Source organism: Typopeltis vanoorti, chromosome 26 (genome assembly GCF_054136105.1).
Source record: "Typopeltis vanoorti isolate ZY-2024b chromosome 26, IOZ_Tvanoo_1.0, whole genome shotgun sequence".
NCBI classification, from domain to species: domain Eukaryota; kingdom Metazoa; phylum Arthropoda; class Arachnida; order Uropygi; family Thelyphonidae; genus Typopeltis; species Typopeltis vanoorti.
The window spans coordinates 22,671,779-22,688,670 of record NC_143574.1 but is presented as its reverse complement, the minus strand read 5'-3'; the positions used below and the strand labels follow the sequence as shown (position 1 = coordinate 22,688,670).

The 16,892-nt window shown below is 35.9% G+C and overlaps 1 protein-coding gene across 9 annotated transcripts in view; it reads right to left on the bottom strand.

Moving 5' to 3' along the window:
• LOC150092408 (FK506-binding protein 15-like) overlaps positions 1 to 16,892 on the bottom strand; it is a 398,069-nt gene that overhangs the window by 91,986 nt on the left and 289,191 nt on the right. For 8 of the 9 annotated variants that reach the window (XM_090415127.1, XM_090415126.1, XM_090415128.1 and 5 more), the window contains 2 exons: positions 16,181 to 16,255; positions 11,660 to 11,809 (listed from right to left, as the gene is read on the bottom strand). In XM_090415127.1, coding sequence (XP_090271253.1) covers positions 11,660 to 11,809; positions 16,181 to 16,255 — 225 coding nt within the window. The remainder of the gene's footprint in view (positions 1 to 11,659; positions 11,810 to 16,180; positions 16,256 to 16,892) is intronic. The other variant, XM_090415130.1, reaches the window with a different exon arrangement.

The following is a 16,892-nucleotide window of genomic DNA, read 5'->3' as shown; positions in this document are numbered from 1 at the left end:
ATCAAAACCATCAACTGCATCCTGAATGGAGAACCCAAAGAACAAGTAAGACATTTCAGCTATTTTAGGTCGATTTTTAGTGAAAAAATTAAATATAGAAAGAGACAACAGAATTAGTAAAGATGGTATTGCAGGATTTTGGCTTGATTTATGTTTAATTGGCACAAAGACTACAATGGTCATACTGCCACCAAAACAAAAGTTTGCAGTAGTACACAAGGTTTAGAGAAAATTACAAAAAACAAAAATATTAAGCAAAATGATATTTACACATAGACAAAATGATAGCAAAGGCTACAGCTATGCACAAATAGTCAAAGACACACTAGTAAATAAAAGATAAATAAAGATTTATACTAAAATGCAGGGTGCTTAAGGGTCAAAGCTATATAACTGAGAGGAGACCTCCACACAGCCTTTAAAAGAATGCAGAGAACCGACCAGGGGTTCTGACCTAATATCCAATCCTCACCTTCTCGTGGTGCACCCTGTTAGGTATCTACCTGGATACTGAACAGATGAGTTGGCAATTTGGGATTTAGCCAACCAAATTGTATTCTTATTGGCTTGAACCAAAATTTCAAATGATGGCACAAGATGACAGAATTTCATGCCGGCTGGGGCATTGCCCGGTTAAACAAGGCCCCCCATTGTTTTCGCCAGGGAAACAGGGAATACAGTGAAAAGTCAGCTACTGGAACAAATCCTAAAACTTACTCCAACTCAACATCACCAGAGTTCAAGATCGGTAATATCAACATAAGAAGTCTGAATGGCAACAAAATGGAGTTAGCTGAAGAATTGGATAAGTACCAGAACGACATAATCGGGCTGGCTGAAACAAAAAAGACAAAAACTGGTGAGATCTCTCTGGGCAATAAATATAAAATGTTATATTCAGCCAATGACAATCAAGGAAAAGAAGTTGTAGCCATAGTACTCAATACTAAATACAAGGCTAATCTTCTTGAATTGCAGGCAGTCTCAAGTAGAGTGATGTGGGCAAATATGAGAATGGGAAGCAGACAATGAGATTTATTTGTGCCTATGGTCTCACCATGGTCCCCCCCACAAGGGCAAGGCTGACAGGACTGTAGTAGCCTGGGGGCCTGGAATTAAGGGGGAGACCATCTTGTCGGGTCGGCCAGCTAAATGAGACTAACAAAAGACAAAAATAAACTTGAAAATATGAATGAATATGTGCCGAGAGGGACTACTAGCTTTTACAATCATTTCCAACACATTATCCATCTTTTCAGACTTATGGTTACTCTTCTGAACTTCCCATTCGAAAGGATTTACTTTAGTTTTCGGTTTTCGTTCACCCGTCTCGCTTTCTATGCATGCCTTCGTTTCAATGCCACCATCACCGGTGCACTACCCTACTGGTGCCTTCGTTGCATATGCTATGGATGCTGAGAGAATTTTATTTTATTCATAAAAGAGAAAGCATTATTTGATAGTTTTAGTTGGCTAAGTTGATCTCAAGAAACTGAAAATTTTCTATAAAATTCTTTATTTGAGAAGAATTTGTCTTATTTGAATTAAAATTTTGCTAGTTAGTAAGTAAAAGAAAATATAAAGCTTTTTTAGTTATGATTTTTTGTATCAAACAAACTTAATTATTATTTCTTTTCAGATCATGAAAATTTGAGATATTAAAAACATTTAAATAAATTGCTCTCAAGCAAGCAAAGACGTTCTAATTAAAATAAATAAAACCCCAATGTCTGATTCAAAGTACAAACTGAGCTCAGAAGAGGAAACTAAAATTCAAGAGAGAATCGAAAGCATTGCGAGGTCGTCAATTCACAACCAAATTTTTCAAATCTTAAAACAAAGAGGACATAGTTCCCAGTACTGATCATAGTGAAGGTGGTGATAATGTTTGTGACATTGAAATCCAAACAGAATATCAGTGTCAAATCGAAACTCATAAGGCAGTCGAAAGTCAAGTGACTGTTACATGTGAACCTCTTGCAACAGAAGAAAAGGTCGCAATGTGAAAAACCTGCAGGAGTAACCCTGGAAGAATATGATACAGTTCATGCTTCAGTTGCAGGCCCTGTTGAAAAATCAGATATATAATGTGATGACCCTACTACTTGGCCCAGAATAATCTCAAAACAACATGCGGCAAGAGACAGAACGAATTATCAGCTTTCAGAATTCCAAAATATTTATAAGTAGCCATGAACAACTTAATCACCTTGCAATTTTGTGCATTGAAAATGATTTGGCTAAGCGAGTTGATTTTACTGACATTATTGATAAATTTGCATCGACAAAAGCTAGAAAATATACTTTGCAGTAATTTTGAATATTATTATTAGTTTGTATTATGTATGTTGGTAGTTTTTTAAATAAATATTAGTTTTGTATTATCATTTAAACTAATTGATCCTAAACCCTGTAGACTGTATAGCAATACATTGTCCTTAACCTGAGCAACAGGTAGGGGGGCCTGCTTCAGGATGTGGGTGCCATGGTCTCACAGAAGATTCTACTAAGGACCTTAGGTTCTACTTAATTAATGGAGAAATTTTTTGAAGCTTTAGAGAAAGCAGCTGACACAATGAAAAAGGAAAAGTTGGTCCTTGTTGGGGATCCAACTATCAGAGTAACATGATTGTCATACATACAAAAATGTTTTGGGAAAATTTGGAGAAATGAGCAAAGCTAATAATAATGGCAAATACCTGTTGGATTTATGCTCAAGAGATGGATTGGTTATTACTAACACCACGTTCCAACATAAAAATGTGCACAAATTCACATGGAGAGAAGAGGCAAGGAATAAGAAAAGTCTCATTGACAAAGTTATTGTTGATAGTGATGTGTTCTACTGGTGCAGGACACCAGTGTGTACAGAGGATTTTGAAATTGAACGTGATCACTATTTAGTCTTGAGCAGGATAAAACTGAATTTCATATTGAAAAGAATGAAATGTAAGAAAGTTTTAAAGTGAATAAAGGTTGAGCAGCTCTCAGATGTGAACTATAGACTCATCATCATTACGCATATCAAAGATTTAGGCCTAGCATGGCCTGTTCCGGTCTTAGAAGTAATCGTTGAATCGTTTAAGAGGACATCCTGGTTTTCTTTTTCCTAATGGCTTGTATTTTAAGGCTTGCTTTGGTAATCTTCCTGTTTTCATTCTTTGAACGTGTTCCATCCATTCATGTTTATATTTTTTAATTTTTTCTATTACTGGTTCTTGGTTTAATTGTTTCATAATTTCTTCGTTTCTTTTGATCAAATAGGATATACCTTGCAGTTTTTTCTCATAAACTTCATTTCTGCTGTTATTAATCTTTCTTTGTCTTTTTGTTTTATTGTCCAGATTTCGCTTCCATACATTAAGACTGGTAGGGCTAGTGTATTATATACTTTTAGTCTGGTTTGTTTTTGAACTAGGTTTGGTTTAAATATAGAGTTAATTACACCTGTTATTTTTAAATATTTTGCACTGTAGACTGACTTTTGCACTGTGAACTGTAGACTAAAATACACAAATATTAATCATGAAAAAATGAAAGAGTTTGAGAGCAGGAACCAAACCTTGGAGATTCAGTGGCAAGCCCTGAAGAAAACACCGATTGATTTAGGCAGATAGGCATGTAGTGAGGTTGTGTGCAAGGATAGAAAAATCAGAACTCTATGGTGGACAAAGGAAGTTAAAGAGGCAGTGAAGGAAAAGAAGAAACTATATCAAAAGTTCCTAGCAAATAAGTCAGCTTTTGCTCTTAGAGAATACAGAGACAAATGTAGGCTAGCTAAACACTGTGTAAAACTGGCTAAACAAAAGTCATGTCAGGACTTTGGCAAGAACATAGAAAATAAATATCAACAAGTTGGCAAGATATTCTGGAGGTTGTTGAAGAAGCTCAGAAATGGAGGAAAGAGTGCTGTAAAAGGAATTGGAGATGATAAATGTATAAAAAATAAAGTAGAAAAAGCCATCAAAAGCTTGAAATGTAGAAAGTTACAAGGTCAATTAGTTGATAATATGCACAAAATTAAATTAAACAATGTGGTATCTACATATGAACAGAAGTACAGTAGAGGCTACAGCAGCACACAAAGTAGTTGAGAACAATTTAGCATATAGTATATATCAGGGGTGGCCACAACGTGGCTCACAAACTGCATGTGGCTCGAGTCCATGTGTCATATGACTCTTCATGCTCTACCAGGAAAAAATAAACAAAAAGAGAAGAGAAGACAACAAAAAAAGAGGAAGAAAATAATTTGAAAATACTTCAAATAATTAGAATAATTTTAAAGTTGAAACACAATTATTTTAGTTACTTATTTACTAGTAGAGGCCCTTCCTTGTATCCATTTTCTTAGAAAGCTTCTTAAAATTAGGTGTGTAATTAGTCAAAGCAGTCAGTTCTTACAAGCTTGCTCAAATATTCATCATTTAAAACAGACCTATATTTAGATTTAATAAATTCAAGAGTTGAAATAGCACTTTACAGGAGTATGTGGTCCCAAAAATGGAGGTCAGTTTTCTGACAAATTTCTTAAGTGTCAGATAATGCTGGTCCGGAACTTGCTACCAAACCTCAATCATGGACATTCCACTTTGCTTCACCTAGCTTCAGTCCTTTGTCCTCTTGAAGTTCCAAAAGCTCCAATTCTGCAGCTGCAACATCCATCACAATTAGTTTTGAAATAGGAAAACTACACTCAAGCACATTTGTGAGGAAAGGATTTTCCAAAAAAGTGAATGTTGGCTTAAGTTCTTGAAGGTCACAAAATCAATTGTTGAGTTCTTCAGCCAGATCATTTAATTTGCTAAAATAAAATCCCATTTCTAATTCCACTGCTTGAGAATTTGTCAGTATTTTCTTCAAACAAATGAAGTGATTGAAAGATTTATTTTCCCAGTCTCTGGAAATGTTGAGGTTTGCTTTGGAAGCTTAGAACTGTCTGTATGAGATTGGTTATTAGTTTTTCTTTCCTTTGAAGTAAACTTTTAATACCTGTAGATGCTGGAAAACATTGGTGAAAAATGCCATGTCTAACAATGACTGAGTCTCTGAGATGAGGGAAAAATTTCTCCTTCTCTGTAAGAAACTGTTTGATTGGGTCTAAAAACAAAAATAAATTGTTTAATACAATGATAACTGAGAGCCACCTTACTAAGCAAAACCATGATATGTCATTAGGAATCTCTACACAATTCAACTCATCGAGAAAGCTTTTCAACTGCTTGAGTGTTTTAGATCTTGAACGAATAAAACTAACAATTCTTAGAACTACTTCCATTACGTGTTCAAATTTAAAACACTTAAGAACTAGATATTCCCTATGAATAATGCAATGTACAGGTAGGAAAGCAGGATATGATTCATCATTTTCAAGGAGCCCTCTCAGCCATTTACAAGGGCAGTCTGAAAAGTTCTCGGCCTAACGATGAAAAAACGAATTTATAATTTCAAAATTATTTTTATTTTTCAACATAATCTCCCTGAAGACTAATACATTTATTCCAGTGAAGCTCCAGCACCACTATCCTGTCCATGTAGTGGTTCTCAGTAACATCTGCAAAATATCCCTCTACAGTTGCAATCACCTCTTGATTCGAAGAAAAACGCTGACCAGTGAGGAAGAGTTTTAGTTTTGGAAAGAGATAGAAGTAAGAGGGAGCTAAATCTGTGGAATAGGGTTAATGTTCCAACAATTCATAGTGCAGATCCTTTAATTTTCCCATTGGCAAAACACTTTTGTAGGCAGGTGCATTGTCCTGATGAAAGATGATTTTTTTCTTCTGCAAACCAGGTCATTTCTCACGAATTTTTTCTTCTAGTCTGGTTAAAACTTCAAAATAATATTCACTGGTTACATACAAAAATATTTTGGGAAAATTTGGAGAAAAGAGCAAATCTAATAATGGCAAATATCTGTTGGATTTCTGCTCAGGAGATGGAATGGTTATTACTAACACCATATTCCAACATAAAAATATGCACAAATTCGCATGGAGAGAAGAGGCAAGGAATAAGATAAGTCTCATTGACTATGTTATTGTTGATAGTGATGTTTTCTCCCTGGTGCAGGACACCAGAGTGTACAGAGGATTTGAAATTGGAAGTGATCACTATTTAGTCTTGAGCAGGATAAAATTGAATTTCAGATTGAAAAGAATAACATGTAAGAAAGTTTTAAAGCGAATAAAAGTTGAGCTGCTCTCAGATGTGAACTGTAGGCTAAAATACACAAAGATTATTGAAGAAAAAATGAAAGGGTTTGAGAACAGGAATCAAACCTTGGAGATTCAGTGGCAAACTCTGAAGAAAACATTGATTGATTCTGCCAGAGAGGCATGTGGTGAGGTTATCTGTAAGGATAAAAAAATCAGAACTCCCTGGTGGACACAGGAAGTTAAAGAGGCAGTGAAGGAAAAGAAGAAAGCATACCAAAAGTTCCTGTCAAATAAGTCAGCTTGTGCTCTTAGAGAATATAGAGACAAATGCAAGAATGCTAAACACTGTGTAAAACTAGCTAAACAAAAGTCATGGGAGGACTTTGGCAAGAATATAGAAAATAAATATCAAGAAGGTGGCAAAATATTCTAGAGGTTGTTGAAGAAGCTTAAGAATGGAGGAAAGAGTGCTGTAAAAGGAATTAGAGATGATAAAGATGATAAAGAAAAAGATATCATTGAAGTATGGAGTAATTACTTTGAAAAACTGCTAAATGAAACAAGCAGTGATGACAGCACAGTGGTAAAAAACACTGACCAGGCATGCTGTCAGGAATACATATCCATACTAGAAGTAGAAAAAGCCATCAAAGGCTTGAAATGTGGAAAGGCAGCAGGAGTAGATGATATTCGACCAGAAATGCTGAAGTATGGTGGTATAAGAGTCTTACAGTGGCTGCACTGCATAGTTCAGAAAGCCTGGACAGAGGGACGAATTCCCGGTGATTGGAGTAGAGCTCTAATAGTACCCATATATAAAAAGGGAAATAAAACTGCATGTGAGAATTACAGAGGCATTTCCCTACTGAGTGTTCCTGGCAAGATCTATGCAAGTATACTTGAGAAACGGTTGAGAAGAATTGTGGAAGAAAAGTTTGGCGAAGAACTGGATTCAGGCCAAATAGAGGCTGTCAGGATCAGATCTTCACTTTACGACAAATAGTCGAGAAAGCATGGGAATATAACAAAGATCTGTATTTAAGTTTTGTCGATCTGGAAAAGGCATATGACAAGAGAGAAGCTATTCAATACGCTGCAGTTATATGGTGTCAATGGGGCATTATATCAAGCAATACTTAGTCTTTATTTGAGTTGTAAGTCAGCAGTTAGAATTGAAGGAAGTACAGGAAGATGGTTTAATGTTAAATCTGGTGTGAGACAAGGATGTACATTATCCCCTCTGTTATTCATTATCTATATGGATCACATTATGAAGGAAAGTGGTATTAAACATGATATCAAAATTGGAGATGTTAATGTCAGCTCTTTGCTTTATGCGGACGATGTTATACTTCTAAATAAATCTGCTACAAGTCTGCAAGACTCTCTGACTAAATCGAATAGCTGTTGTAATAGATATGGTATGAAGGTCAGCAATAAAAAGACAAAGACAATGAAAATAGGCAGAATCATTGAAAATGTCAACTGTGTTGTGAATGGAGAACCTGTGGAACAAGTAAAACATTTCAGCTATTTAGGCACGATTTTTACTGAAGATGGTAAATTAAATATAGAAATAGACAACAGAATCAGCAAAGTTGGTATGGTGGGAAGTCAATTGAATAAATTCATTTGGAATAAGAGAGAAATTAGTCGGAACACTAAATTAGCTGTATACAAGACAGTGTTCAAACCAGTTTTAACTTATGGATCTGAGAGCTGGGTCAGAAATAAAACACTTGACCAAACACTAGAGACCACAGATATGAGAGTCCTGAGAAAGATTATAGGCGTGAACAGATGGCATCAATGGCAATATCATATTAAAAAGAGAATATTAGGAAAGAACTTGACATTGTCAGCATCCAGGAATGCGTTAGCAGAGCTAATCTCAGGTGGTATGGTCACTTAAACAGAATGGGTGAGGAAAGATTAGCAAAGCAAGTGTTCTCTGCCAGGTTGGCAGCAAAACGACCCAGAGGAAGACCAAGATATAGGTGGATTGATACGGTACAAAGTACCTTAGACGAGAGAAATATAAGATCTGATAATGTTGGAGTCTTGACAAGTAACAGACTGATTTGGAGGAAAATTGTAGATAAGAAATTAATAAAGATGTAATTTTTTTCATGTAGTACTATCATATCCTGTACATCTCTTGAGGGTACATGGCAGGAATTTGATGATGATGATGAAGTGTTGCATTCCTCACACATACGTGGATTATCAGCTCTCAGTAAATATAGGCGGGTCAGATGACTGTGGCCTATGCAGAGCCTAGCTAGAACTACTACTTCTCTTCTGTTCCTATGGTGACTCATTATTATTAGTAAAAACAGCAGCACTGCCCAACAGAGATCTCTGCTGAATCATTAGTATAGATGTGCAAGAAATCAAAGTGAACTGCTCTATGGGCATTAAACAGTTGAAGGTAGACAGATGGGGGGCTGTATTCAACTTTTGTAGTTGACTGAGTGAGAGGTTGCAGGATGGGGTGTAAGTCTGCCAAGGTGTGTGGGAGGGGGATGCTGTTTTGTTTTGTACAGGTAGTGTTGATAATGTTAATGCCTATAGCTTCCATAACTTCTTTGATGTGCATACCAAAAGGACGAATGGCAGTCTGACATGTATGTTATTGTCTCATGATGTAGGGAAAGAGACTTGTCCATGGAGGGCGATCAGGAAAGGACTTTATTTTTATTACTCACACAAATATTTCTGTGTGAGTGATAAAGGGGGTTCCTTTGATTCTACATAAAGACTTTGAATGGGTGATGTGCAAAAGGCACCAATAGCTATTCAGATACCCTGATGATGGATAGGGTCCAACCAATGAAGTGTGTTCTTCCTTGCAGCACTATAAACCAGGGATCCATAATCAAGTTTTGAACGCACAAGTGCAAGATAAATGCATAGTAAAGAACTTCAATCTGCACCCTATTTAGAAGAGTATAGGGTGCAGAGGATATTCAATGGTTTTTTTTTTTTTTTTTGCGCTTTTCCTAAAGATGATGAATGTGCTTAGAGAATGTTAGTTTTCTGTCAAAGGTAACTCCCAGAAATTTACCTCCTGTACTACCAGGATATTAATTTGTCCCATTCTTAAATCAGGATCAGGGTGAAAGGTACATTTCTGGCAGAATTGCATACAGACAGTCTTCTCTTCTGAAAGCTTGAAACCATGATAATGAGCCCAGGAAGAGACACGAATGATTGCTTGTTGAAGTTGCCTTTCGATGACTCTCATATTGCAAGAAGGACAATAAATTGTGAAGTCATCGATATAAAGGCAATTGATTATTGTAGGAGGAAGCTGTTCAGTGATTGAGTTCACTTTAACAGCAAAGAGGGTAACACTTAAGACAGAGCCTTGAGAAACACCCTCTTCTTGGTAATATGGCTAAGATGATGCACTGTGCCGTGTTTTCCAAGTCACTTAACATGACTTGGAAGACACTGCTGGAAAGAAAGTTTTTAATAAAAACGGGTAGGTGTCCCTCTCAGACCTAGATTGAACAGGTCTTTTACCATATTTACAGGCTGTGTCATAAGCTTTTTCAACGTCTGAGAACACTGAAACCACATGTTCTTGTTTCGGAAAAGTATTTCTTATACATGTTTCTAAACAGATCAAATGGTCAAAGGTTGATCATTTGATCAACCTTTGACCATTTGATCAAATTGTCCTGAAAACCAGACAAGTTTGATCAACTTGTCTCGTTTTCAGGAGGTTAAGGGCTTACCTTTTCATGTTTATATTTATCAATTTGTTTTTTAGGAAAAATGGATGACCCTGGTAAAATATTCAATATGTCTGATGTGTTAGGGTTGGTTGGCAAGTTTAATTTACTTTCAGTGGATATCAAAGAATCCATTTCTTCTGTAGGGATGTCTGGTGGTTTATCTTTAAGTGATATCTCTGCCATAATTTCTTTGACAAGTGGGTTCTCATTGAATGGAACCATTTTTTGGAATTGTCTCTGGAGTAAGACCATAGGTTGTGCAATTGATGCACTCACAGAGAAGCACTCGCAATCACGAATTTCAGGTATGGGGAAATTATCAGATGATGGAATAGACATACGAGTTTGAGTTGCTGTTGACATTTTCTTAATTGTTACCTTCTCAGTATATGAGGATCTTAGAGGTCTCACACCCATCACTCCGTGTTCTTCAAGCTCTGAACATATCTCCTCATCAGGAACATCAAGGAGATCCCATTCTGATACCATTCCTCTACAGGAATTGAGTGTTTTATGAAGTGTTTATGTGACTGGTATGCCACCCATTGATGTTGCTCCTATTTCTCGGAATGTTTTTGATACAATGCTTCCACAAGGATATCACTAGAACGTAATTTCTTAACAGTTTTGTGAGATCCTGCCAGTTCTTCTAAAACCTTTGAATAAAGAAGTGTGACATTTTCCTTATTGGCTTTTCACCTATTGCATGGATGATCAAAAACACTGGTACATTTATATTAGTGTCATATATCTTTTTTTTTCTTGCTTCTGTTACAAAATGCTGTATCTAGAGTATCAGGTGAGACTTTGTTAGGGCCCCTAAAACATTTGAGGATGAAGCCACACTGACCAGCAAGAAATGACTATGCTCAGGAGCAGAACGCCAGGGCTTCTCCGGATGCTATACCAGCACTACAGCAAGCCTTGAATTCCAACCCTGGACCATGGAGCGAGAGACTTACTGCAACACCACTGACCCTTGCAGGCAAGTCCACTAGCTGAGTGATCCTGGTCGGGCTTTCTAGATGTCAAGGGTCACGCCACACGGAAAACACAGTGGCAAGGTGTTGGATCCTAGTAATGGCAGTCTGGAAGAAAGGATAGTAAAAAAGACTCAGAAGAAGTAGAGCAAAGAATACAGGAAGAAAGGTAAAGAAAAGAGAAAGAATGAAAAAGATAGTACCATCACTGAGAGGTCTCCTCCACCATGAACAGGTGCCCCACATGGAGCGGGAGGGGAGAGGGGTATTGTAGGAAGTCAACTGAATAAATTTATATGGAATCCCACTCTAAAAAAAAAGTATTTATCCTATGTATACTTAAAGCATGTGTAATGAGCAGTTGCATATGATACATAATAAAACATCAGATCCCTTTTATGTTCAAAATTTGCAGCATAAATGAATTAAGTTGTATACAGCAATGAACTTTATATCATGCTATTGAGAGATATATAAGAATAAGAATCTAAAGATGGTAAGAAAACAAACTGCAGCTGACTCTCACCATGGTGTGAGTGAATATCGATATCCCATATATCCACTCAAACTTCAAGACATTTCCTCTCAAAATGAGATCAAAAAGTCACAACTAGAGCTTACAGTTATCTATAGGATATTTACTATAGCAAACTATCTGTAGTAACAAACTATTCCTGTGATCTCTAAGAGTTTGTTACAGTTACAATCAACAGTATAAGAAATTTTAATAATTCAAAAATTACTCAATATTCGAATTATACAGATTTCATAATTGTACTACCTGTGCCTCAAAATCTTGTATGGCTAATCTTTGTACCTCTGCACTGCTTGATTTGGAATTTTTCAATAAATTAAACTCTGAAGTTAGTGTTGCTATTTGTGATTCATATTTTTCCTTCATGCACTCAGTCTGCTGATATAAGGAATCATGCTAGAAATAAAAACATTTCAAATTTGCTAATTGTGGCAATAACACAAGAAAAAAAATGGTATGATCAAAACATCAAATGACTAATTGTTATAATAAAATCAATATATTTAGGAAATAATAATATTCAAAGCAGTTCTTATCAAAATGTGAACATTTAATTGTATTATTGTTTTTAATGCACATTTTTGCAGCCAAGTTGACCAAATGGTTAGCGTAACCACTCTCCAACCAACAGGCCGCAGGTTCAAATCCCACCATAGATGCTTATGATTGTTATTAGGTGGAAGATGGATTTCATTGCATGGCATGAGACCACTGCCCCACTTATTGGAAGCCTGAAGTGGCTTGAAAAAGTTCCATGTTTGGTCTCTGGACTATGTAAAAATAAATTTTAAAAAATATAAAAAAAATATAAAATTGATAAAAACAGAAAAAAAAAACATTAGCCTACCCATGGTGCAAAATGTACTACAGGCTTACAAATAGCCTTTCATGGGTGGGAGCAACATAAAATAAAATATTATTCAACAAATAATCTTTTGTGCAGGAAGTAACTTCATGACTTTTTCTCTGTATACTGAAAATGGTTTAGCTTCATTGTTGAAATTAATTTTCCCTTAGTTATAACTATAAATTAAAGATACCAAGAAATTATGCACTAAGTTTAATCCTTGATCCAAGTGTAAGCAAACCAAGTTTGTGCATGAAGTATTTTCAGGACTGAGGCAACTCGTGCTAAAGGTGGTATGGTATGACTTCACATCACTTGCCTTAGTATCCCATAATGCAAAGCACATTTCCTTGGGGACATGTATAATGCTATGCATTATGGGAAGGGTCACTAACCAGACCAGTTTCAACCTTTATTGAGGTGAAAAAGTAAAGGGTTGCTCATCATAGGCCTAGAATAGTTAGTATAGGGATGCAAGAGAACTTGATAGTATTAGGAGGAAAAAAGACAGACAGGCAGAATGAGAGAAAAGGCCTCAACTCTTTTATATCATCATATAGGCAAAGGCTATCAGTTTTCCTTTTTCACCAATCTCATATAGATGAACAAAAAAACCAATTGAAACTAAAGCGCAAAGATGACTGATACCCAGGTGGTTAGCCCCATCTGGGTTAACCACCTTGAGTTGGCCTTCTCTGTCTGGGATTGCTCTCCAGTCATCCCTGCAATTGACTATAAGACTACACTGAATTAAGAGGATGGAACTATTTAAAAAACCTCTCATAGCAAGAATAGACAGAATTTTATCTCTCCCTGGTGAATATTGCATAATGTGGGTGGTCTACACCATCTAGTGATAAATTTGATATCTCCTAGAATGCTTTTTTCTAAATACAAAAAACATCTGAGTGAAACAATAAAATTTCCACAATACAATATTATAAAGCATTTGGATGTCATGTTGCTGGTTTTCAAATCCAACCTTCCATAAATGGTATTTTAATTCATTAATTATAAAAATCAAAATTCTCTTCCCATTGGTGACAGGTGGTGGGTGTAATAAAAAAAATAACCTGTTCTGTTATAAATAGTAGCATACCCAACACATTACATAATCTGTTCCAAATATGCAGAGCAAGAGGGCAGCTGTAGAATGCATGATCTACTGTTTCCAATTGGTAACAGATGTCACGGATTGGATCTCCGATGTTCAAGTACCTCCACCATTTGATGGCATTAACTGGAAGGCAACCATATGCAATTCTCCAAGATCCTTTCTGTTAGGGTACACTTAGAACTTCATCAAGTTATGAAACAAAATAATGTTGTCAGCACCCAACTGTAGAACTTCGCAGCGAAAGAGATTAAGGATTTCTTTATACCAAATTTTACTTTTTTTAATGGAAAGAATGTCAATTCCGGAGTGTTTGAGCAGTATTAGAGTTAAGCACAGAGCATTGTAATATTCAGGAACAATCTCAGCTTTTGGATTTTTCTAATCATTAACTCCAAATTGGGGAAGATGAAAACCCAAGTAGTAAACTGCATATGTGTGATTAGTTTGCAATATTTTATGGATTTTTCAAGCTGTATTTGTTTAAATAGCAGAATTTTAAGACTGGAAGTCCAAATCCTCCATGCTTCGTTGATATTTGAAGAAATTCCTTTTTAACTTCTTGGTATCGACTAAACCAAAAAAAATTGCACAGGTTACTATATAATTGCTTTTCTTCAGCTTCTGTGATGTCTGTAATATTTATTATGTACAACTGAGCAAGAAAGATTATGGCTTTAGAAGAAAAGGAGAGCAGCCCTATTTTCCAGTCTTCTAACATTTCCAAGTTCTTGTATATAAGTTCTTGGACTGGTAATATTGGGTAAGTGGAGAAGGGAATTCCAAGTATAATGAGGGGTTCTCTCCTATGGGTTAGTCCCAAAGGAATGCTTCCAAGATCCCATTTTCCATAAACTTTTAATTTTGTCTTGTCTGCATTAATAATTAATCTGCTGCTTTTGCTGAATTTTCCAAAATACCAAAAAATATATATATATAAATAAATATATATAAAATATACAATTCCAGTTTCCAACTGCTATGATGTAGTGCGCACCATATAAATATGGCTCCAATTCCTGGAAGAATTTTCGTCTAACTGTTCTATTGGATGGAACATAAACATTTATAAACCTTATTACACATCCAGTGTATTTCCAATCTATTGTCAAGATTCTCCCTTCTGCATCCCTTTGGATATTACAGAATGACCGAAGGAGGAAGGCAAGAATAAGAACTCCTACTCCAGCCCTGTTAAATCTTCCAAAGATCCAATAAGAAAGAAGTGGATATTTATCTGTTAAACTTTTTATATCTGCAGAAGTATGTTTCTTGGAGAAACAAAAACGTGATATTATGGCATAGCATAAGTTTCAATATAGTTTCTTGTTTAATTTGCCTATGGAATCCTCGTATATTTAATGAGGCAATGCAGAAAGGAGATGCTATGATTATTGAAGTGTCACTGGTAAGTCTTTAACTTCTAAATTTTGGATGAACCTGATGAGATCTTCAATCTGTGAAGAAGCAATTGTGTAACCTGCTTCTTGTAAACTGTTTTCCAGTTTTTAACAGTTGCTTTCCATTACTTCAATTTCATGGGTATCATGAAAACTGGATCTTTTCTCACGAATTTTTCATCGTCTGGTTAAAAGATCGGAATAATATTCCCCTGGTTATTGTTTTTTACCCTTTTCAAGATAATAAACAAAATGCCTTTAGCATCCTAAAACACCGATGTCATGACCTTTCCTGCTGATGGGACCGACTTTGACTTCTTTGGTGCTGAACAACCGGCTTCTGGCTACTGTTTTGACTGGTTTGAATTCTTGTGTGTAATGGTGAATCCAATACTGTCATATCCATAGTAATAAATCAACACACAAAATCAGTTTTATTCTTGTTAAAATGCTCCAAGCACTGTTCAGAGATTTTCATGCGAGTGCATTTTTGATCTGCTGTGAGCAAGCGCAACACCCATCTTGCGCAAGGGTTTTTCATTTGCAATTCTTCATGCAAAATATATTCTACATGTTCCTTTGAAATGCCTATAAGTCTCAGCAATTTCACACACTTTGACTCACCAGACATCAATTCCATATCGTGCACTTGATCAATGATTACTGGTGTTGTTATACTTTTTGGACATCCTTCACGTGGATCATCTTCAAGACTGGTACGGCCATGTTTAAACTCGGCAGCCCATTCCTTAATTGTCAAAAACAAAGGAGAAGAGTGCCCATAAACTTTTATGGACCTCAAACGAATTTCTTTTGGTGTTAAACCTTCTTTTACAAAGAATTTTATAACTGCACGATACTCAATTTTATCCATTTCAAGGGTCATCTACTTTTGCTTTAGACAGCTGTATAAAACAAACTAGTTGATAGAATAACTTGCAATTTCACATGGATGCTTATAACAGATGTATCAGCTTAGGGGAAAAAAAAAATCTTGCCAATAGCGTTGCCATCTATGGTCGGGGATGAGAACTATTCAGACCACCCTTGTATGATAAATAGAGAACTAGGGGCCATCTGTGGAAGTTATGTAAGAGTGTGGTATGGGTGCAGACCAGATTTTTTATGTGCAGAGTGGTGAGCGAGTGGAATGGATTGCCAGAATTGTTGGGAGTTCCCTGATGGTGAATGGATTCAAGGAGAGGTATGATAGGATTTGTGTGTATAATGGTTAATTTCCATCTCCCAAGATGAGTCTCTGGACTACATGGAGACGCCATAAAATAATAATAATAATTTTGAAACTGCCTGTAGAAGAAGCAATAAATGCAGATGAATGTATCTATTATATTTCTTTAATGGCATTTAACTCATAACATCACATAGAGACAAAATAAACAACACACCTTAGTTTTCCACTGCTTTAACCTGTCAATTTCTTCTTGCTTACGTGGATCATTTTCTGTTTCTGAATCTACAATCTAGAATTAAAACAACATTTTAATTTTCATGAAAAAGATATATCAGTTTAGATTCAAATAATGAGTTTCTCAATATGAGGTAAACAATCAAAATGATATTACTGAATGGTACACGGTTTATTTTTTAAACACCTGGATGGAAATATTTGCTTTCGGAACCTGTCAGAAATGAGGCCTTTTATCAAAGCTGAATTAACCATTCCTAAAGAATTCCCTGAATCTTGGAACTCTAGTTTTTCCCTCTTCAGGAGAAAGCCAGTGTTTGAAAATATGCCAAAGACAAGCTGACTGAGATTTGGAGTGCAGGGCAGATGGAGCAATGTCTGAACTGGATCTTTCATGATGAATCGCATCACATGATGTACCTTATAGAGTTCCTTGATAACAATACCCTGTACTCTGTGGTAGCCTCAAGATAACAGTAAATGCCAAATTATTTATTACTATCATGATTTTAGTTGCTTACATCATGTAGATTTTTTTTAATGAAAATCCTGCTCATGAAAGGTTGTAAACCTATAGCAGATACTGGGTGGGCTAAAGGTTAGATAATTAATAAATCCTAATCTGAGACAAAACATGATATTTTTAAACTCCATTTCAGGCTTCCAATTTCCATTTATGGATAACTTTGGTA